This window comes from Equus caballus, chromosome 17, assembly GCF_041296265.1.
Source record: "Equus caballus isolate H_3958 breed thoroughbred chromosome 17, TB-T2T, whole genome shotgun sequence".
NCBI lineage: Eukaryota > Metazoa > Chordata > Mammalia > Perissodactyla > Equidae > Equus > Equus caballus.
In genome coordinates this window covers 89,520,133-89,543,975 of record NC_091700.1, presented here as the reverse complement: position 1 = coordinate 89,543,975, position 23,843 = coordinate 89,520,133, and the positions used below count along the sequence as shown (strand labels likewise).

Genomic DNA, 23,843 nt, shown 5'->3' with positions numbered 1-23,843 from the left:
GCTCTTCAAGGGTAGTCTCTCTGAAGATCACACAATGCTAACACAGGTGTAGGCTTGCTTCCATTTCCATGATCAGTTCCAGCTCTCACACTGCTCACCTGGCCTGTTTCCTCCTCTTTTTTATTTTTTAAAATTTTTTGGTGAGGAAGCTTGGTCCTGAGCTAACATCTGATGCCAATCTTCCTCTTTTAGCTGAGGAAGATTGTCACTGAGCTAACACCTGTGCCAATCTGCCTCTGTTTTGTATGTGGGACACTGCCACAGCATGGCTTATGAGGCATGTGTAGGTCCTCACCCAGGATCCGAACCTGCCAACCCTGCACTGCAGAGTGCCAGAACTTAAGCACCAGCACCCAGACCAGCCCCTGCCTTCTCTTTAAAAGGTAGGACCTTGAAAGTGTCTTCCAATTCTGAAGTTCAATGACAATAAATCAAGTCATATGACAATTTTTAAAAGACTTCAAAAAAAAAAACGTAAATTTAACAAGCAGACTGAACCAGATGACAGGTGGTTTTCACGGAGAACTTCATTTTAAAGAATTTGTGCAAGTGACCTACAAATCCTATTAACAAGGTAAGTTAGGTAGTTTTTGCTCAGAAATTACAAGAGACTCCATGTTGAAGAGAAAAAGTGTTTACAGCCACACACAAACACTCCAACATATGAGCCAAGGCTGCCACCATGAAATCCTGGGACATACAAAACACGGGCAAAACGTGTTTAGAACAGTACAAAAGTCAGGCTAACCACTACACACACAGAAAAGAAAAATAAATTCATAGGATGCAAATATAGAACTCTGTGATGTAATACATTTAAAACAGGCTTTCAGCTCAAATGTAAATAGTAGCAATCCTGACGTCGTATGATACTTTAAGAGTTGAGATAAACTCACAATCCTAACTCGACTTCAGCAGGGATTCAGCGTCCCTTCAAAGCAGGAAAGAAGCAAGAGAAAAAGGAAACTGTAAGGATCCTTAAAAACACACTCTGGAAAGCTCAAGACGAAGCCAAAACCGTAAGGCACAAGAACCGGTGCACCAGACACGCAGCTACACCGCTGCCAGGTGGCTGTCAGCCGCTGCCGAGAGAGCAGGAGACCCGAGCCCGCCTGCTCCCGGGGCCCCTCCGCCCTCCGCGAGCCCCGGAGCACCAGCCGCAGCGGGGGTCGCCTGCGCCGCCCGCTCCAGCGCGAAGCCCGCAGGGAGAGGGAGGGAGAGGCGCCGACTGCCGCAGAACCGGGTCGCGGCTGTCGCCGGGAACCGCCGGGCCGCTCTCTGCGGCACGGGGCACCCCTGGGCGGTGCAAGGCTCGGAGCCCCGGCCCTCCTCACCTTCAGGGTCCACAGCGCCGCGCCCCGCATCAGCCGGTGAGGCGACCGACGCCCACGCCATCCGGCCGCGACCAGCGCCGCTGCGCCCACCCAGACGGCCGCCATCGTCTACCCAGCCGACCGACGCTCCCCTGACCTCTCACCCCGTCGAAGGGGGCGGAGAAGGGGCGCCCCAGCGCTTCGGCCAATCACGAGCCAGGGACCTGCGGTCCCGCCCACTGCCGCAAGCGAGGGCGAGCGCGGGACTAGCCGCCGGGCTGGCGCCGCGAGTCGGCCGGCAGAGTGGGCGCGCGCTGAGACCCAGAGGAGGCAGACAGGCGGGCAGGCGGCGCGGCCCGCCCGGAGCCGGTGAGGAGCTGCGAGGCCAGCCGGACCCGGAGTGAGCGAGACGGTTGGTCCGCGCCGGCTCGGGGTACCAGCGTCCACTTAGCAACCAACACGCTGTCAGCCACGAAACGTCAGTGAGTCACCTCTGCCCCATAACCACCCCTTAACCCAAGGACACCCTGCAGTCCCCAGTGTCCTAAGTTCCAGACGTGTGCCCAAACCATGTTCCTGCGTGTTAGAAGGCATAAATTGCAAAGCACCAAACCAAGGAAAAGTTCTAGACAAGTGTGATAACATAGAAAACGCTCTAGGTCTAGAAATCAGAGACCCGAGCTCCAGTCCTACCTCTGCCTTGCAAGTATCTGCGTGTCAGGAGGATTAGCCATAACCAGAGCCAGTTTCTGTTGCTTGCAAGCAGGCACCCTTATTAGTACAACTACTAAGGGCCAGGCCTTGTACTAGATGTCTCAAATTCTGTCTCATTTAATCTTTACAAGAACCCTAATGGCCATACATTATTCCCATTTTGAGAAACATTATTCCCATATAGAGAAACTTACATAGAGTCAGTCAGCTAGTAAATGGTGAAACTACCGTTTGAACCAAGGTCTGGCTGTCTTCTGAGACTGGGCTTTTGTTTTGTTATATTATGGAAATTTTGTAACATACACAAAAGAGAGCAACAGTAGTATGATCACCCAAACATCCATCACACGGCTTCAGCAAATCAACATTTTGTCAATCTTGTTTTATGTATTCCCCTTTTTTATTTTTTGTTGGAGTATTTAAAGCAAACCTCAGACATCAGGTCATCTCACCTATAAATACACCAGTATCAGGGGCCCTGCTCTTAACTATTTTACTACTCCTACAGAATCACCCCAAGAGGGTTACAAAGCAAGAAATGACTGCAAATGCCAAAAGAGATACAAACAAAATGTTTGGGGATATCAGAGAGGTGACATTTAATGGAATTTAAAAATGTAAGTAGGGGGCTAGCCCAGTGGCACAGCGGTTAAGTGTGCACGTTCCACTTCAGCGGCCTGGGGTTTGCTGGTTCGGATCCTGGTGCGGACATGGCACCACTTGGCAAGCCATGCTGTGGTAGGTGTCCCACATATAAAGTAAAGGAAGATGGGCACGGATGTTAGCCCAGGGCTAAGTCTTCCACAGCAAAAAGAGGCGGATTGGCAGCAGATGTTAGCTCAGGGCTAATCTTCCTCAAAAAAAAGGAAAAAAAATGTAAGTAGGGACTTTCATGACACAAAATAAAAAGGAATATCAGTTTCACGGATTTAGCACTTTTGTATCTAAGGCTGAAATCATTTCCTACCCAGGAAACCTGCTTTTCTTTTTTCTTGCGTGCTTTTTTTTTCTTTTTCCCATTTTTACCTTTTGGATTGGTTCTTCTTAGATCCTGTCTGTTTTGTCTTCTAGTTCTTTTCATGAAAGGCACTTGTGTGCACACCCAGGTTCAAGTTGTTTGCCATCTCAACCACAGCCTTGCTGATTTTTGCAACCTGCTCATCCTTGGCAAATCCCTTGAAGTCACGGACAAACCTCTTGAGTGTCTTCTTCCAGATGCACTTCTTCATACACTCCTTGGTGACATTACCCCAAAGCCAACCAAGGTACTCGATGCAGTCATAGATGTTGTCATCTTTCCAGAATTGCTTCAGTGTCTTCTTAGTGTCATCCTCAGTTGCAGCAATAGCCTGCACAAAGGTCCTCCTCAGACAGTGGCCTTAAAAGCTACTCTAACTCCTTGATGCAATGGTTGAATCAAAGAGGTGGTGTTTGGAGGGAGAAACACCCCTTTGATATTGGAATGAAGATCACCAATAAAGGGAGGATGTCCAGAACATCAACAACAATAAGCAAAATCTTGAAAGGTATGTTATTCTCCAAACAGTACTTCCACATTTCACTGGCATGGCAATTCAGGAGGGCATCTTGGGAGTGGAACTGCGTCATCCATGACTTATTGCTCCTGTAGAACACTGGTAGTGTGTGCTTATTGATATGCTTGAAGGTCCTGGAGCATATCACACAGATCACTGAGCCAGATCACAAAGAGTTTCAATTTGTAGCCTACAACATTGCCCCCAAGCAAGACTGTTATCCTGTCCTTAAAAGCCTTGAAACCCGGCATGGATTTGGCTCCCTTATGGAGAAAATCCTTTCAGGCATTTGTTTCCAGAAGAAGGAGCTCTCGTCCATATTGAATATTTGCTTTGGCAAGCAATTTTCCTCCACAATCAGCTTATCTAGAGTTTCCAAAAATTCTTCAGCTACCTTCCCATCAGCACTCACAGACTCACCACTCACTTCCACATTATGTAATGAACAGCAATTCTGGAATTGTTTAAACCATCCAGAGCCAGCAGTAAATTCAACATCATGGTTGGATCCAGTCTTTTCTTTCAACATTGCAAACAAACCTTTTGCTTTGGCCCTGATTGTCTTGGTGCTGAGAAGAATGGAGTTCTGTGTCTGATACACTTCCGTGTCTGATATAGGCCTTGTCGAATTTTTGTTAGTTTCATTGCCTTCAACGAAGCAGCTCCTTTAACAGCTCCCATCACATTGTTCTTGTTCTTCAAGATCGTAGCTATGGTGGAATGGGAAATGCCTGACTAGTGAGCAATAACTATCACTGATTTTCTAACTTTGTAGCCCTTAATCACTTTTAATTTCCTTTCCAGGTCAGTCGCTTGACGTGGCCTGTTACTGGCAACATTAGCAGTGGATTTTGTATGCTTAGGGGCCATGATAAACAGAACACAAGGTTAAATCAAGCACAAGAGAAAATGATGCAATCAAGAGATTTGGTAAACATGACATGTAGGAGTCTGCTGCCAGTGTAACATGGCATGCTATTTTACAGTAAACTTTCTTTTTATAAGTAGAAAGAGTACACTCAAATAATGATAAAAAGCACAGTTTAGTAAATACACAAACCAGTAACATAGTCATTTCTTATCAAGTATTATGTACTGTACGTAATTATATGTGCTATACTTTTATACAACTGGCAGCACAGTAGGTTTGTTTACACCAGCATCACCACAAACACCTGAGTAATGCATTGTGCTATGATGTTATAATGACTACAACATCACTAAGCAATAGGAATTTTTCAGCTCCATTATCTAACAGGACCAGCGTTGTATATGTAGTCATCATTGACTGAAATGTGATTATACAGTGCACGACTGTATATGTTGGCATTTTGACCTGCACAGTTCTCTCTTTTCTGAGCTATGCCACACATTTGGGAGGTTTATCCCAAAACCTGCTTCTTGTTACCAATGTCTGAAAACAGTTGTTTCATATATTTTGTCCAATTCTCTATTTATCCATAGTGGGAAGGAACCAGTTACTCCATCCAAAACCAGTCTGGAACCAGTTACTCCATCATGGCCAGAAACATAAGTCTTCTCTCAGAATCTTGAAAGCATCTTTACATCATCTTGAAGCTTCCAGAATTGCTCTTAAGAAGTCCAATGCCAATCTTATTCTTGATCCATTGTATATTATTACAGTTACCTGTCTACTATATTGTTAGGTAGTGGGTATAGAGAAGAGGGAAGTCAGGGTTATAAATTAGGGAATCATGTGCAGCCACATGCACAACAAATAGGAAGACTGCACCTCACCTAGAGACCCTGAACTTTGAGCTATATAAATTTGGCTCTCTTTCAGTGGGAGTATGTGCAAACTATGTATGCTGGCTTGGAAACTGTGTTTCCCCAAATCCTCTTCCCTATATGGTTCCTGGTTAGAGTTAAGCAAAAGAGGAATTTCTAAGATATTTAGAAGGAAGAAGTGAAGTGGTAGCCAGTTCCTCAGAAGGTTATTACCGTAAGATAAGTAACATAGTTTCCTGGAGGGTCTCAGTTTGTCTTCAGTCTCCACTCTGCATCCAGCTTGTTTTTCCCAACTGCTAGCCCTGCTAACCACCAGCACCCCCAGGTCCAGACGTATAACTGCAAACCCACAGAGACAGTAGCTATCCAGAGGTAACTGGTTCTCATTGACCCCTCCATAAGATCCTTTATCACATTCCCATTTGGCAGCCAGACAGGCTTGGCTTGTTGGCTACCCTTCAAACTCCAACTTGTCCATCTGTGCCAATGCTTCAGGCAGATGTTTTTGGGTTTTGGCTTTTTTGTTTTGTTTTGTTTTGTTTTGCTGAGGAAGATTCTCCCTGAGCTAACATCTGCTGCCAACTCTTCCTCTTTTTTTTCTTGCTTGAGGATGATTAACCCTGAGCTAACATCCGTACCAGCCTTCCTCCATTTTGTATGTGGGTTGCCACCACAGCATGGCTGATGAGTGGTGTAGGTCTGCACCCAGGATGCAAACCTGCAAACCCAGGCCGCCAAAGCAGAGTACACAGAACTCAACTACTACACCACAGGGCCAGCCCCAGACTATTTTACTCTCTCTGTCTCCAATCCTCTGAAAGGAACCTGGAGCCACTGACTAAGGTGAGTATGCACTGGGGAAGGGAAAATAACCAGAGTTTTCAGGGATTACTAGACCTTGGCTCTGAACTGATGCTAATTCTTAGAGACACAAAATACCATCATGTTCCACCACTGAAAACAGAATCTTATGGAGTTGGGTGATTAGTGGAGTTTTGACTTGGGTCTGTGAGAAAGTGAGCACAGTGCATTGCTAAACCCACATCATGATTATTTCTCCACTTCTAGAATGCATAGTAGGAATAGACACACTCCTCTACTATTCATAACAGCTCTGCTGCCCTAACTGAATCCTGATGGTACATGGGGTGAGAAGGAGAGAAGTTGTGCATAACTATTTGAGTGATGAAGTGGGGGACTGTGGCGGAGACTACTAGTTGACCCCTAATATCCATCTCCTTCTTATTTCTTTAGTAAAACCAGTCTCACAATTAAGCTATGTACATGGCCCTCAGGTAAGAACTACACTTCCCAACTTCATTGCAGCAAGAGTGCCAGGTTACTAAGTTTTGGCCCATGGGATTTCAGCAGAAGTGACATGGGAAACTTTGGAGTTGTGCCCTTAAAGAGAAGGGGCATGCCTTCCACTTTCCCTTATCCTCTTCCTAGGTTGCCAGAATGTGGGCATGATGGTGGGGGAAGAGTTGTCATCTTAGTTGTTAAGAAGGAAGTCAGACTGGTGTTGAGGCAGGCAAAATAATATACAAGCAACCTCTAGGTGCCTGACGTTATGGAGATGCCATATCAGCCCTAGAATGTTTTGCTCAGACTTTTGTGCAAGAGAGATAAACACTGTATCTTCTTGAAGTTACTGTGTTTTGTTTTGTTTTGCCTTCATTACAATAGCAGAATATGCATCCTAACTAATAGAGCACTACTATATATCTTTCCCCTCTCCATTTAAAGTGATAGATTGTAAGGGAAATATCTAAGACAATTGAGGACATGGCGGGGACTGGCTAACTGTTCTCCAAACCTATTCACTCTTCATTCTGCACGTGGCTAGGCAACATTCCCACTCCTCCGTTACAGTTAGAAGTGGTACTATACCTGCATTATGGACAATGGAATGTGAGTGGAAGGGAAATACACCAACCTCTAGGATTGGCTCATAAAACCTTCCGTGCAATCCTTCACACCCTTTCTTTCTCCTCTCACCTGCTGAGACACCTATCGGTTCCAGATGGAAGGAGCACTGCTATCTCAATGACTAAGCAGACCAGATCCTTCTTGCCTTCCCCCACTGAACTGTGACATGAGCAAGAAATAAACTTTTTATTTTCTTAGGCCATTGAGTTTTGGGGATTGTTAGAGCAGTTAGTCTACCCAGCCTAATGCAGTATTAATAGAGGAAAATTAGACAGACTGAAAAGGACTCTGTACGCATCAGAAGGAAAAAGGTAATATTTAAGAACAAAGTAGATTCTTTTTTTTTTTTGAAAATGGAATGAAAGAATATTTAACACTAAACTATATGATTCATGAATTTTGACAATGAAGAACTCTTCAAAATCAAAGTGTTAAAGTATTTTCCACTATTAATATACATTAGACTACTGCTTAACAACTTTCTCAGAATAAAAATTTATGTTAAGAACATCAAGAATGGTAATCATCCTGTGAATAACAACCAAGGTATCTAAAAATGTGTCAAGGATTTCTTCTCAAAGAATTCAATATTAGAGTATGCTCTAGAGAAGGTGTTGGCAGACTTTTTCTGTATAAGAGACAGTAACTATTTCAGGCTTTGAGATCCACATCTATCTCTGTTGCAAATTCTTTTTTGTTTCTTTAATAACACTTTAAATATGTAAAAAAAAAAAAAAAAGTCTTAGCTTGCAGTCCTTTTAAAAACAGGTGGCAGGCTGGATTTGGCCTGGGGTGTAGTTTGCAGACCCCTGCTCTAGAGTAGTTCTACACTAAATGTAGTCCAGCAACCAGTGCCAATTGGCCAACTCTTTTTGACAGTTCTATGATAAGATCAATGCCTATCTTCTAACTATTTCTGTATTTATCCCTACAGAGACTGTCTTAGTCAGTTCAGGCTGCTATAACAAATGTTCCGTAGGCTGTGTGGCTTAAACAATAAATATTTATTTCTCACAGTTGTGGAACTTGTCCAGTCTAAGATCAAGGTGCCAGCAGACCCAGTGTCTGGTGGGGGTTGCTTCTTGGTTCGCAGATGGCCATCTTCTGCTTGTATCCTCACATGGTGGAGAGCAGAGAGAGAGGAACCAAGCTCTCTCACGTCTCTTCTTATAAGAGCACTAAACCCATTCATGAGCATTCCCCTCTCATGATCTAATTACCTTTCAAAGGCCCCACCTCCAAATACCATCATGCAGGGGATTAGCCTTCAACATATGAATTTTGGAAGGACACAAACATTTAGTCAATAGCAGGAACCTATAACCAACATTTCAAGGATTGACACTGGCTTTTTGGCCACATTCTGTGTAGTGCCTGAAGACATGTCATGTTTTATGGGCATCTACCATCATTTGAACACCTTTCTAATTTGGGGGAGTTTCCCACATGGTGAGTTCTTCGCAAGATAAAACCAGACACTTACTTTGTCTTCCTCCCTTACAGTTAGGTGCAGGCAAATGACCTAGCTGCACCAGTAGCTGAATCCTAAAAAGACATTGATTCAACATAGCAATGTGATGAAGCAGTTGCTACACAGAGCCCCATTTTCTGGTGAGGCAGCAGCAGAGGCTTCCAGCTATTGGAGGTACCAATGGCAGAGATTCTGCCATCAACTACCTAGCTACAGGGTTCATGTCGAGTCCCAGTGGCAGTGGGATCTTTGTTGGGGTCTTGTAGTAACATTGGGGCATTTTTTCCTGGCTGTGTATCCTCCAAGTTGACTCTTGAGCCCTTTGGAGATCTTGTGACTTACGTTCCTTAGTAGATTCCATTTCTATTTAAACTAGCTAGACTCTCCCATTGTTTGCACCTAAGAACATACTGATATAGATGCTTACTGATAAATGAAGTTACTTCACCATCTTCAATTAAATAGTATATGTATACTGTCACTAAAATCAGAGCTGTCTTTGTTCAATAAAAGTTTATTGAGTTTTTTTGTTCCAGTTAGTGTAACAGAAATACAAAAATGTGGTCTCTTTCCTAAAGGAGTTTAACATTTATCTAGAGTCAAAAGTAGCACGCTGAAAAAAAAATAAGAAGAATCAAATTATGTATCACTACACAAAAGCCCACCTCTAAATAGCCCATGAGATGCAGCCATGCTCAGAGCTTTTTCTTAGCATAGCAACCATAAGAGATTTCTTAAGCTTTAAGTAGCCATATTTTGTGTCAAGTGACCTTCTCATTTGGGTCATAATTTATTGGCCAAAGAACTGAACTCAACTATTATGGAAGATCTTGGGGAAATTCCCAAATACACTTGAGCCCCTCGCACCTATGCATAACAATTTTTATTTGCACAGGAACAAATTAGTAATAGTTTATGACCATTGTCTTTAAGCAAAGTAGTCCAGGGTCCCCCAATCCTTTCATATCTGCTTTGGGGAACAAGTAACATTTTTAAATACTGTCGTTTAGGAAACTTCCTTGCTTATTCTTTCTAATACATGTAGATAAAGGATAAACTCGATTCTATCCTAAAAGATCAAGAGCTACAAAGAGTCAATTCAAATGAAAGAGATGGAGTGGATAAAATAATAATAATTAACATTTATTGAATGCTTAGTCTATGTCAGAGACTGTCTGTTCTAAGTGGTCTAAATGTATTCTCAATCCTTATAACAACTCAGTAAGATGGATACTGTTATTACTCTCTTTTTACAGGTGAGCCAATTAAACAGTTTGCCCAAGGTGAACAGCTAGTGAGTGGCAGAGTTTGGATAACGAACCTAGGCAATATGAGTCCAGAGCACATACACTCTACTCTGCTATACTGCCTTTCTACACAGGTATACAAAAAGCTACAGGATACAAAATCAATACACAAAAATCTGTTGCATTTATATACACTAGTAACAAACTATCAGAAAGAGAAATTAAGAAAACAATCTTATTTACAATTGCGTCAAATACCAAGAATATGTTTAACCAAGGAGGTGAAAGATCTGTACACTGAAAACTTTAAAACATTGGTGAAAGTAATTGAAGAAGACACAAATAAATGGAAAGATATTCTGTGCTCATAGATTGGAAGAACTAATATTGTTAAAATGTCCACACTACTCAAAGCCATCTACTGATTCAAGCAATTCCTATCAAAATTTCAACGGCATTTTTCATAGAACTAGAAAAAACAATGTTAAAATTTGTTTAGAATCACAAAAGACCTGCATAGCCAAAGCAATCCTGAGAAAGAAGAACACAGCTAAAGGCATCACTCTTCCTGATTTCAAACTATATTACAAAGCTTTAGTAATAAAAACAGTATGGTATTGGCATAAAAACAGACACATAGATCAATGGAACAGAATAGAGAACCCAGAAATAAATTCATGTATATATAGTCAATTATCTTACAACAAAGGAGCCAAAAATATACACTGGGGAAAGGATAGTCTTTTCAATAAACGGTGTTGGGAAAACTGGAGAGCCACATGCAAAAGAATGAAACTGGACCACTATCTTATACCATACACAAAAATCAATTCAAAATGGATTAAAAACTTAAATGTAAGATCTGAAACCATGAAACTCCCAGAAAAAAATGTAGGTGGTTAGCTCCTTGATGCTGGTCTTCTTAATGATTTTCTTTGATATGACACCAAAAGCAAAGACAGCAAAAGCAAAATAAACAAGTGGGACTACATCAAACTAAAAACTTCTGCAGAACAAAGGAAATCAACAACAAAATGAAAAGGCAACCTACAGACTGGGAGAAAATATTTACAAATCATATATCTTATAAGGGGTTAATATCTATAATATATAATGAACTCACACAACTCAATAACAAAATTAATAATCTGATTAAAGACTGGGCAGAGGAACTGAGCAGACATTTTTCCAAAGAAGACATATAAATGGCATGTACATGAAAAGGTATTCAACATCACTAATCCCCAGGGAAATGTACATAAAACCACAGTGAGATATCGCCTCACACCTCCTATAATGACTATCATGAAAACAACAAGAGATAACAAGTGTTCACAAGGATGTAGAGAAAAGGGAACCCTTGTGCACTGCTGATGGGAATGTAAATTGGCACAGCTACTATGGAAAACAATATAGAGGTTCATAAAAAAATTAATAATAGAACTACCATATGATCCAGCAATCCCACTTCTAGGTATATATCCAAAGGAAATGAAAACAGGATATTGAAGAGATATCCGCACTCCCATGTTCATTGCAGCATTATTTACAATAGCCAAGATATAGAAGCAAACTAAGTGTTCATCAACAGATGAATGGATAAAGATGTGGTATATATATAATGGAATATTATTCAGCCATGAGAAAGAAGGAAATTCTGCCAATTACAAGAACATCGATGGACCTAGAGGGCATTATGCTATGTGAAATAAGCCAGACAGAGAAAGATAAATACTGCATCATATCACTTATATGTGGAATCTAAAAAATAAGAAAAAAAGTCAAACTCGTAGGAACAGAGTAGAAAAGTGGTTGCCAGGGGCTGAGTGGTGGGGGAAATAGGGAGAGGCTGGTAACAGAGTACAAACTTTCAGCAATAAGATAAGTAAGGTCTGAAGATCTAATATAAAATATGACTGTAGTTGATAACATTGTATTATATAATGGAAATTTCCTAAGAGAGAAGAGCTTAATTGTTCTTACCAAAACGTATATCTATATATCTATATCTATATCTATATCTATATCTATATCTATATCTATATATATCTATCTCTGTGAGGTGTTGGATGTATTAATTAACCAGATGGGAGAAATCCATTCACCATGTGTATGTATATCAAATCACAACGATGTGCACTTTAAATATCTTACAATTTTTATGTCAATTATACCTCAATAAAGCTGAAAATTTTAAATAATTAATTAATTAATTAAAAAATACTCCCCAAAATTGACAAGGTCATTAAAAAGAGGAAGACGGAAACTATCACAGACAAGAGATGACTAAGGAGACATGATGACTAAATGCAATGCAGTATCCTGGATTGGATCCTGAAACTAAAAACTGTAAAGACTACTGAAATCCAAACAGGTGCTAGAGGTTAGTTAGTAATAATGCACCAATGATGTTTCTTAGTTTTAACAAATGTACCACAGCAATGTAAGATGTTAACATTAGGGGAAACTGAGCAAGGAGTGCATGGGAACTCTGTATTTTGTCTTTACAACTTTTCTATAAATCTATAACTTTTTCAAAATAAAAAGTTTACCACCATTTTAAAAAAGGTAACTGAAAGGTAGACAAATAGGTATTCTGGATTAAAGACTTTCAGGCAGAGAGAATAGCTTGTGCTATACTCATTAAGCGTGAATCCAGCAGCCTGCATTCACAAATCAAAAATGGTACAACTTGAGCAAAGAAAGTGTTTAGACACAAACTGAGGGAATAGGAAAGGGTCAGATCCTGAAGAAAGTAAATATTATACTCAGAGTGTAGGGTTTTTATCTTTGAGGCCACAAATCTCATTGTGGCAAAAAGTGGGGCACATGTGGGACAAGGCTGTGTTTGGCTTTAGCCCTGTGTGTGTGTGTGCACGTATGTGAAATTGAATTAGTTAACTATATTTAAAATATGGCAGCTATGGGGCCAGCCCAGTGGCGTAGTGGTTAAGTTCGTGCACTCCGCTTTGGCAGCCCGGGGTTCACTGGTTTAGATCCTGGGCATGGTCCTACACCCCAATCATCAAGCCATGCTGTGGCAGCCTCCCATATAGAATAACTAGAAGGACATACAACTAGGATGTACAACTATGTACTGGGGCTTTCAGGGGTGGGAGGGAGAGGAAGATTGGCATCTGATGTTAGCTAAGGGCCAATCTTCCTTTAAAAAAAAAATGGCAGCTTTCACATAAAATTCAAAATTTTCCACTCCTCTTGAGTTATCAAAATATTTAACAATGCAGGGATTCCCACCCAAAAATATTCAAAAGCGTCTCCATTTGCCACACCCAGTACCCTACACATTCTCTATAGATGATTGTGTTTTTTATCCCTTTTCTTTGAGGTGGGAAATCTGAAGCATCTTAATCCACAAAGTGATGTTGTATTTGCATTTTAGAAAGTATTTTGCATCATTCTAGAACTATAGCAGAAGTATCCACGTGAATAAATCTCACAAATATAAGATTGGACAGAAATAAATAAAAGAAAAAGAAGTTGCAGAAGAACACATACGGTTTGATAAAATTTTTAGAAAAGCTTTCAAATAAGTGAAACAATCTCATATTATTGAAGGATGCGTACATACGTAATGAAGGGATGAAACAGTATACGGGAATGCCGGTCTATGAATTTGAGGACGGGCTGCCCTTCCTGAGGGAGGCTGTATCAGTTTCCTAGGGCTGTCATAGCAAAATACCACAAACTGAGTAGCCTAAACAGAGATTGATTTTCTCACAGTTTTGGAGGCTAGAAGTCCAAGATCAAGGTGCTGGCCAATTTAGTTTCTGGCGAGACCTCTCTTCTGGCTGGTAAGACAGTGCCTTCCCACTGTGTCTTCACATGGTCCTTCCATGTGTGTGCGTGTGCAGGGAGAGAGATCTCTGATATCTCTTCTTATAAGGTCACTAATCCTACAGGATTAGGGTCCCACCCTTATGACCTCATTTAACCTTCAATTACGTCCATAAAGGCCCTGTCTCCAAATACAGTCACATTGAGGATTAGGGCTTCAACGTATGAATTTGCGGGAGACACATTCAGCCCATGAGACCTTCCCATGAGGGGTCACACAGAGCACACTCTTTTCCCAGCAATGAAAATGCATATGTGCAATGTTTCTGCCCAGGGAAGGTTATCAGAAACTCAGTGACCAACATTTCTATTAGGGGCTGGTCATGTAGGCACCCTCTGTCTAGCATGTATCCAGATTTCCAGCAAGAAAGCAGGCATTCAGCATAAACCACATTGTTTGCACAGTCTGAGCACAGCATGCTACCCTTACCAGTGGGGAACAGTAAGAACACTCCTGAAATCCAGCCAAGGGCCAAGGTGGCAAGCAGGCCATTCTAAGGATAGTCACTTGAGGTTTGCTGTGTTAACTCTCTTTTGTACACTTACCAATGACCTCTTCAGCTCTTCTTCATTGTTCCCACCTCCTGAATAAAGACTACTGAGATACCCAATTGCAAACCACTAAAACTGGTAAAATAATTGTCTACAAATTATTTTGTTTCTAGGTTTCAATACTATTGTCAAAGACAATCATACTACACTTTATGACTTAAAGGGCCCTGGAGCTGTGTCACTGACCTTAATGTCCATAACATGTTCTTTCCCAAAGTAATCATTGATTATATCCTTCTAAATTAATTGTGTATCATACTTCAGGAGATCCCACCCTCTTCCATCCCAGGAGTGCTCATTAACATAGTAGGCAAGCTCTTCAGTCTTATTATCATAGCAGAGATAGCTTGGCAGCCATCCCAATCCAACGATGGGGGTGGAAACACTTTAAAGCACAGTCAAGGATGTTTCTAGTGCATGTCCTACCGCCTGCAAAAAATCCTGGTAAAATTATAAATATAGGAGCCGGCACCCATGGCCAAGTGGTTAAGTTCGCACAATCCGCTTCTGCAGCCCAGGGTTTCACCAGTTTGGACCCTGGGCGCCGACATGGCATCGTTCACCAGGCGGTGCTGAGGCGGGGTCCCACAAGGCACCACCAGAGGGACCTACAACTAGAAAGTACAACTATGTACTGCGGGACTTTGGGGAGAAGGAGAAAGAGATTTAAAAAAAAGGAAAAGAAAATTGGCAACAGATGTAAGCTCAGGTGCTGATCTTAAAAAAAACACAAGCCTCCATGGGGCTGGCCCCGTGGCAGAGTGGTTAAGTTCGCGCGCTCTGCTGCAGGCGGCCCAGTGTTTCATTGGTTTGAATCCTGGGTGCAGACAGGGCACTGCTCATCAAACCACGCTGAGGCAGCGTCCCACATGCCACACCTAGAAGGACCCACAACGAAGAATATACAACTATGTAACGGGGGGCTTTGGGGAGAAAAAGGAAAAAATAAAATCTTTAAAAAAAAAAAAAAACACAAACCTCTAAATATAGAAAAGAGAATACAACTGAAGCTTCTTCAAACACCTACAAATGAACTGTATAAAATTGCCCCAACAATGGGAGACCCAAACAAAGTGTTTTGGTAAATGCATGTTTATTATCAAAATGAAGTTTTCTCTTTTGAGAAAACCACAGCTTTAGCCATAGTATTCAGTTTCCCACCTAGGAAATCGTGAACTCGCTCTCTCCAGGGGCAGAAGCACTCATTTCATAGGAATTTTTATTAAGGAACTTTGTAAAGCTCAACACTTCACCGCCCATGGCACCCTCAACCCCCAGGTAATATAGAAAGGACAAATAGAATTCTCGACTCTAGTTAAATTTTTAGAAACTCTTGAACTTTCTTGGCTTAAACTGATGCCTTTTGTCATACTGAAAATGAAGTAAGCTCCATAGAGTGACTTTCAACGTATTAACTGATAGTTAGGCATCTTATCTGCCTGGGAATGTTACCCCAATTATAGACTCTGCCTTATTACAGGCTGACATTGCAAATGACTCACGTGATACACTCAGTTTTTAAAATTTTTTTAAATTATAGTAAATTGTACATAACATGAGATTCACTGTTTTAACCATTTTTAAGTCTATAAGTTCAGTGGCATTAAGTACATTCACATTGTACCACCATCTATCTCCAGAACTTTATTTTAAAATTATTTCATTGAGGTCATATTGGCTTATAACATTGTGTAATTTCAGGTGTGCATTACTATATAACCGTCTCTGTATAGACTGCACCGTGTTCACCATCAATAGTCTAGGTTTTATTCATCACCATACACATGTGCGCCTTTACCCCTTTTGCCCTCTCCCCATCCCCTTCCCCTCTGGTAACCACTAATTTGTCCAGAACTTTTTTCATCTTGCAAAACTGAAACTCTGCACCCATTAAACACTAACTCTCCATTTTCCCCTCCCCTCAGCCCCTGGCAACCACCATCCTACACTCTGTCCCTATGAATTTGACTATTCTAGGTACTTCATATAAGTGGAATCAATATACGGTTTTATCAACAGACACGAGTAGCTTTTCCAAAACATCCTTCAAAACAACCCTATTTACTATTTAAAACCCAGAGGCTTCATCTTCTGAAAGAGACATCAGAAAAAGACTCCCTCGACATCATTCAATAGAAAAGACCTTACAGGCACTATTAACAACTCACACACTAAACTCTAGGGTGTTGATCCTTGCATCCTTGTTTGTTAATGAAGGAAAAATAAGGCCCTCTTAATCAGGAAGACTGTTCCTTGCCAGAGACCTCAACCTGAGACTTCTTAGGAATCCTCCAGAAGCAGAAAACTGCAGGAAAACAGCTTCCACTCAGGACTATAAGAAAAAATTAATGACTGCGTGAAGGAGACAGCCCAAGAGCCAGGGAACATGCGAAGTCAGGGAACTGACACCATACTTGTTGCACTTCAATCTGTACATATTTTCTTCATGTTCCCATATATTTCTTTCACCTTTTTTGGTCTGAGGCTCTGTATTGTTGATGAACAGCTTGTTACTTCCTAACTACAGTGCCTATAAGTAATGGTTTACTGGAGCCAGGTAGAATCAGTTTATGAGAATCCATTGTGAAATTATCAAGAATCTTGCCAGACGGTTGTTAAATCTTCAGTAGCTTGAAATCAGCCTGTGGAAATATTTACACAATGGAAATCAGAAAACACTACAAATCAGGGTCTCCCTCACTCTCATTCTCCCAGACAATCTCCCAGAATTCTCCCAGAGAATTCTGTCACTGGCGCTGGACCAATCACGCTAAGTGACATCTTGATTTAAGGTCCTGCTGGATATTGATTTCCCATGCAAACTATGACCTGAAAACTCGCTGCCAATTCCTTTCACAATCGTGCTTGGCTCCAAAACAGGATGTTTCTTGTTAGAGGGAGAAGGGAAGATGCAGAATACGTCTTAATATTGTCTGGGAAAGGTAGGCACCATTGCTTGTCAGTATAAGCCTGGGCAACTCACCACCAGCCTGTGTGTTTAATTCCTGTTATTAGCAAAGTAAGTTTCCATTTCCACACATGCGGAATGATCCCAATTTTTCATTTGTAGGCACAAACTGTCCTCACTCTGAACTCTCATTCTTTCTTAAAGTGAGCACTGAGTATTTTGACATAACAATAAGGGTGCATTCCAGGCTGGGCTGTTTTTCAGGCTGGGGAACTTCATGTGTTGAATGCAGATGGTGTAAACTCTTACTTAAATGCTAGGCTTAATTCCACTGTAATTATCTATGCAATTATTTATTTAACATATATACCTCCTGTAAATTCTATCATAGTAGGGACTATACCTTTATTATTCACTGTTGTATCTCCTGTGCCTGGCACAAGTACTAGGCACACATTGTTGAATTAAAAAAATATATATATCATGACTTTATATTGATAGTTCCAATTCAAAGTTAAAATTACAATACTTTGTTTCTTATCTTCTTAACTTGTAAATCTTGGGTGCTAATAAAAGTAATATTTACTTGTTTTATTTTATAATATACAAAAGTATATTTATTTTATAATATTTTATAATATACAAAAGTACAAGAACAACAATATTACCAACAATAAAGTTATTGAATAAAATTTAAAATATTTTTGCGGTTTTATTTGTCCTTAGAGTCTGTCTCTAGATTTGCCTATTCTGGATGTTTCATATAAATGGTATCACACAGTATGTAATTTTTTTGTGCCTGACTTCTTTCCCTTAGCAAAATGTTCATCCACGTTATAGCATCTATCAATACTCTTCTTTATTTTTTGAGTTATTTATCTATGATAGAAATTAGCTATTTTGTGTAGTTTAAGCTGCAAATATTTTCTACCAGTTTTTCATTTGTCTTTTGACTTTATGATGTTTTTGCCAAGCAGAAGTTTATATCTATCTATCTATTTAGATAAATAGACAGATGTATTTTAATGTATCAATGTTTCTCTATGACTTCTGGAATTTGAATTATTATAGAAAGGCTTCACTCATGTCCAAGTTATAAAGAAATGGACATATATTTTTTCTTGAGCTTATGTTTTCACTTTTTTACATTGAAATAACTAATCTACTTGGAGTCTATTTTAATGTAAGGTAAAGGACATAAATCCAAATGTATGTTTTTTTAAATGACTCTCCAGTCATGCTAACACCAACTTTAAAAAGTTAATCTTTTCCTTCAATGATTTGAGATGCTACCTTCATCACATGCTAAATTTCCATATGTACTTGGAACTATTTCCTTTGGTTTGCCTGTCTAGCCAGGCATCAACACCACATTGTTTTAATTATAGGGTCCTCATAGTAATTTTTAATATGTAGTAAGGCCAGTCCCCTCTTATTGCTCTTCCTTTTGAAGATGTTCATAAGTATTCTTGATTATTTATTTTTCAATATGAAGTTTAGGATCCAGTGCCAAGAAAAATTTTGCTGGCATCTTTTTGGGGAATTATATTAAATCTATATATTAACCTGGGGAGATTTGACATATTTATGTTGATTGGTCCTATCCAAGAACAAAGAATGTAGAGTTGCTATTTTTGTTTAATCCTACTTTTGTGATTTTTCAGGACTTTTTAAAAATCTTCCTCATATAGGCTTTGTGTATAATCTGTTAAAGCACGGTGATCCCATTCTCTGCATGATTGGGTCAGTTGAGTATGACCAATCATCTTAGCAACTCTTCTCTTTGAGGAGAGGTGAAGAAGTGGGCTGACAGGTAAACAAAAGAGCAAACATTTTCTATGTTCTACTTTCCCTGATTTTTGTTCTATTAACTCCACTGAGGGTTTTGCATATGTGTATGTTCCCAGCTATGCTATCATATAGCACAATTGAAACACTGTCTTTAGTAAGATTTACAAACAATATGGCCGAGCATGATGAGAGATGGGATTCACTAAAGAGCGAATTTTGGGATCTAGTGTATAATAGGGCTTTGGAGGAAAATTATTTTATTGTTTACTCAGTTGAGAGATTTCTGAAGGGACATTTCATCTACCCAATGAACTGATTCCAGAAGGAGTCAAGGAGAAATAGCAATCATTAGGAAAGTGGTTTCACAAAAGTAAAAGCAGGACCTTCCTGATATCCTGTTAGATGCTTTTCCTGTGAGAGACAGCTGTACTCCAGGTTAACTCTAGGCTTGCATTAAAACCTAATGGAATAAAAGAGTATATAAAATAAGGAAGTATAGGGGGAAAGGAAAAAGGCTATTTCTTTCTTCAAATCCTTCCAGCTCCTCTTCAGCTCAGAGAACAAAGAGGTTTATGATCTAGAACCAGCAGCAACCTTGTATTAATCATGTTCACCCATCTCTCTGTTGACACCATCATCTCAGCCTCTTCTGGGACCCTTGAGATACCCACAAGTTGGCAAAATAAAATACCTCCTCTTCCAAAAGGTTTCCCATACTTTGAATCTTTCTTATCACCCTTATTCCCTGTTAAAATGCACCAGAACACTCATACAATGGGGTACCATGTACCTGTAAAAAGGAATGAGGAAAATCTCTATATACGACAGTGGAGTGATTTTCAGGATAGATTGTTAAGAGAAAAAATCAAGGTAGAGAAAAGTATGTATAGTTTGCTAGCATTTATCTAATAAAGGACTGTAGATATAGATATACATATACAGATATGCTTATATTAATAATAAACAATGGAGATATCCACAGTCCCTGCCTCCGTTCCTCCCACCAGTCTGGCTTGCTCATGCCCAGAGAGCCTGTAGCTCCCCTGCACCATGTGTGGCATTTGGACCCTTTTGGGCAGTGATGATTGTCTCTCTGATTAGTGTCTAAGTGATATGAAGATTACACACAGAAGTCTAGATGCATTTTGTCCTCAGAATGTCAATGGACATCAACTCCTGCTTTGGATTTCACCAGTTGGTGGTAGTTGACCAGCTGTTTGGAACGTAGCCAGTTGGAGCAAAGAAATATCCTTATTTGTGGCTCTCTTACAATGGTGAAATCTACAACCACAAGGTGATGAAACACCATTTTGAATTTGATTACCAGACCAAAGTTGATGGCGAGATAATCCTTCATCTTTATGACAAAGGAGGAACTGAGCAAACAATTTGTATGTTAAATGGGATGTTTGCATTTGTTTTATTGGATGTCTCCAATAAGAAAGTGTTCCTGGGCACAGACACCTACGGAGTCAGGCCTTTATTTAAAGCCATGAGAGAAGATGGATTTTTGGCTGTGTGTTCAGAAGTTAAAGGTCCTGTTAACTTGAAGCACACCACAATTCCTTTTTCAAAGTGGAAACTTTTCTTCCAGGACAGTATCAAGTTTTGGATTTAAAGCCAAATGGTAAAGTTGCATCAGTGAAAATGCCTAAATACCATTGCTGTAGAGATGAACATCTGCATGCCCTCTATAACAATGTGGAGAAAGTATTCCCAGGTTTTGAGATAGAAATTGTGAAGAAAAAGTGAGGAGAATCGGAGACAGCAAGTATGGATACCTCTTTCAAGGACTCTAGCTATAAAGGAGAGTAAGAAATAGTGATGAGAGATATTACAGCATGTATGTCTATGCATATGTTATAAATGATCCAGTGGAGAGGAGGAAAACTGATGCTGCAGCAGACAGGGGGAAGAAGCCTTAAAACCGAACCTCAAACAAGGTATACCTGCTGTGATTCCATTGGGATAAAGTAATTAATGTTTGGGAAAGTAGATTTATTCATGTGATTTTTTTCCTCTTCATATACATGCATACTTCTGGATCCTTTGTGAGAATGCTATTATAAAATATTTGATGACATACAGAAGGACTGGATGCCTTTTATCAGGGAGCTTGGATTCCAGCTTGGTTGCTGTCACCCTGCTGAAGCAGCTAAGAGAGGCTCAAGCATAGTATGTTCTCCAGACATTTGCGTTTGGCATGGAAGACAGTCCCAATTCACTGGCTGCTAGAAAGGTGGCAAATCACATGCAGTGTGAACATCAGGAAGCCTTTTTTAACTCTGAGGAAGGCATTCAGGTTCTGCATAAAGTCATATTTTCCTTGGAAACTTATGACATTACAACAGTTCATGCTTCAGTAGATATATATTTAATTTCCAAGTACATTTGGAAGAACACAGACAGCATGGTGATCTTCTCTGGAGAAGGTTCAGATGAACTTACACAGGGTTATATATATTTTCACAATCAACTTCTTCTAAAAAAGTCAAGGAGGAGAGCGAGAGACTTCTGAAAGAACCCTATTTGTTTGATGTTCTCCACACAGATCAAACTACTGCTGCCCACAGCCTTGAACTGACAGTCCCATTCCTGGAACATCAATTTACTTCCTATTACTTGTCTCTGTTACCAGAAATGAGAATTCTGGAGAAGGGGATAGAAAAAAAATCTGAGAGAGATATTTGAGGACTCTGATCCAATACTTAAAGAGATTCTCTGGTGACTGAAAGAAGACCTCAGTGATGGGATAACCTCAGTTAAGAATTTCTGGTTTAGGGAGCTGGCCCCGTGGCCAAGTGGTTAAGTTCACATGCTCTGCTTCAGCGGCCCGGGATTTCACCAGTTCAGATCCTGGGCGCAGACCTAGCACAACTCATCAAGCCATGCTGAGGTGGTGTCCCACATATCACAACCAGAAGGACCTACAACTAGAATATACAACTACGTACTGGGGGTCTTTGGGAAGAAGAAGAAGAAGAAAAAAAAGACTGGCAACAGATTTCAGCTCAGGTGCCAATTTAAAAAAAAAGAAAAGAAGAAGAAGCATTTCTGGTATAGGATTTTACAGAATATATTGATTACAGGTTGATGATGCAAGGATGGCAACTTCAGGACAAAAGTTTCCCTTCAGTATCCCTAAAACTAAAGAAGGCTATTACTACTAGAAAATCTTTGAATGCCACTACCCAGGGCAGTCTGACTGGCTGACCAGTTAATGGATGCCCAAGTGGATCAATGCCACTAACACTTCTGCCTGCACTCTGACCCATTACAAGTCAGCTGCCAAAGCTTAGGCACTCTCTAAGCTACAGACTGAAAGTGTTTCATCTTCCTGTGAAGGGTAGCAGGTTTGAGGGCAGGTAGGGACAGAAATGAGGGTCAACTCCTCAGACTTACTTGGACATGAAAAAAATAAAAATCTAAAATCTAAAAGACAACAAAAAATAAATCATGAAATTAAAAAGAAATGGTTACCAGTGGGGTGGGAGAAGGAATAAGATGGAGGAGACAGATATAGAAGTCAGACATGTTTTGTATACTTGACTTTGAAACTATGTAAATATTTTACACCTAAAACAAAATTAAATTTTAGGCAATCTCTAAGTATCCGAAGCAAAATGAAACAAATAAAAATACTAAGAATCTGCCAGAGCAATTTGGCAGGAAAAGGAAATAAAAGGAATCCAAATAGGCAATGAAGAAGTGAAACTCTCGCTGTTCGCAGATGACATGATCTTATATATAGAAAACCCCAAAGACTCCACTGGAAAACTATTAGAAATAATCAGCAACTACAGCAAAGTTGCAGGGTATAAAATCGACATACATAAATCAGTACCATTTCTATACTCTAACAAGGAACTAACAGAAAAAGAACTCAAGAACACAATCCCATTCACAATTGCAACAAAAAGAATAAAATATCTTGGGGTAAATTTAACCAAGGAAGTGAAAGACCTATACAATGAAAACTACAAGACTTTCCTGAAAGAAATTGATGACGATGTAAAGAGATGGAAAGACATTCCACGCACATAGATTGGAAGAATAAACATAGTTAAAATGTCCATACTCCCTAAAGCAATCTACAGATTCAACCGTATCCCAATCAGAATCCCAATGTCATTCTTTACAGAAATAGAAGAAAGAATTCTAAAATTCATATGGGGCAACAAAAGACCCCAAATTGCTAAAGCAATCCTGAGAAAAAAGAACAAAGCCGGAGGCATCACAATCCCTGACTTCAAAACATACTACAAAGCTACAGTAATCAAAACAGCATGGTACTGGTACAAAAACAGGTGCACAGATCAACGGAACAGAATTGAAAGCCCAGAAATAAAACCACACATCTACGGACAGCTAATCTTCGACAAAGGAGCTGAGGGCATACAATGGAGAAAAGAGTCTCTTCAAAAATGGTGCTGGCAAAACTGGACAGCCACATGTAAAAGGATGAAAATTGACCATTCTTCTTCACCATTCACAAAAATAAACTCAAAATGGATCAAAGACTTAAAGATTAGACCTGAAATCATAAGGCTTATAGAAGAAAATACAGGCAGTACACTCTTTGACGTCAGTGTCAAAAGGATCTTTTTGGACACCATGTCTTCTCAGACAAGGGAAACAATAGAAAGAATAAACAAATGGGACTTCATCAGACTAAAGAGCTTCTTCAAGGCAAGGGAAAACAGGATTGAAACAAAAAAACAACACACTAATTGGGAACAAATATTTACAAGTTATATATCTGACAAAGGGTTAATCTCC

General features: G+C 40.1%; 1 protein-coding gene, 1 long non-coding RNA gene and 1 pseudogene across 9 annotated transcripts in view; 2 read left to right on the top strand and 1 right to left on the bottom strand.

Moving 5' to 3' along the window:
* The window catches only part of PCCA (propionyl-CoA carboxylase subunit alpha), a 416,667-nt gene extending 413,771 nt beyond the window's left edge, over window positions 1–2,896 (bottom strand). For 7 of the 8 annotated variants that reach the window (XR_011428069.1, XM_023621782.2, XM_070240419.1 and 4 more), the window contains exon 1: window positions 1,335–2,896. Coding sequence is in view for 6 of the 8 variants with exons in the window: in XM_023621782.2 (XP_023477550.1) it covers window positions 1,335–1,439 (105 nt within the window). In the remaining 2 variants the exon portion in view is untranslated. The remainder of the gene's footprint in view (window positions 1–1,334) is intronic. The other variant, XM_070240423.1, reaches the window with a different exon arrangement.
* Window positions 1,671–7,979, top strand: LOC138918564 (uncharacterized). Its single transcript, XR_011428074.1, has 3 exons — window positions 1,671–1,795; window positions 3,099–3,553; window positions 5,027–7,979. It is a non-coding gene; the product is annotated as an uncharacterized lncRNA (long non-coding RNA).
* A 12,135-nt stretch (window positions 7,980–20,114) lies between these two features.
* On the top strand, window positions 20,115–22,363 carry LOC100050821 (asparagine synthetase [glutamine-hydrolyzing]-like; annotated as a pseudogene).
* Window positions 22,364–23,843: the final 1,480 nt, after the last annotated feature.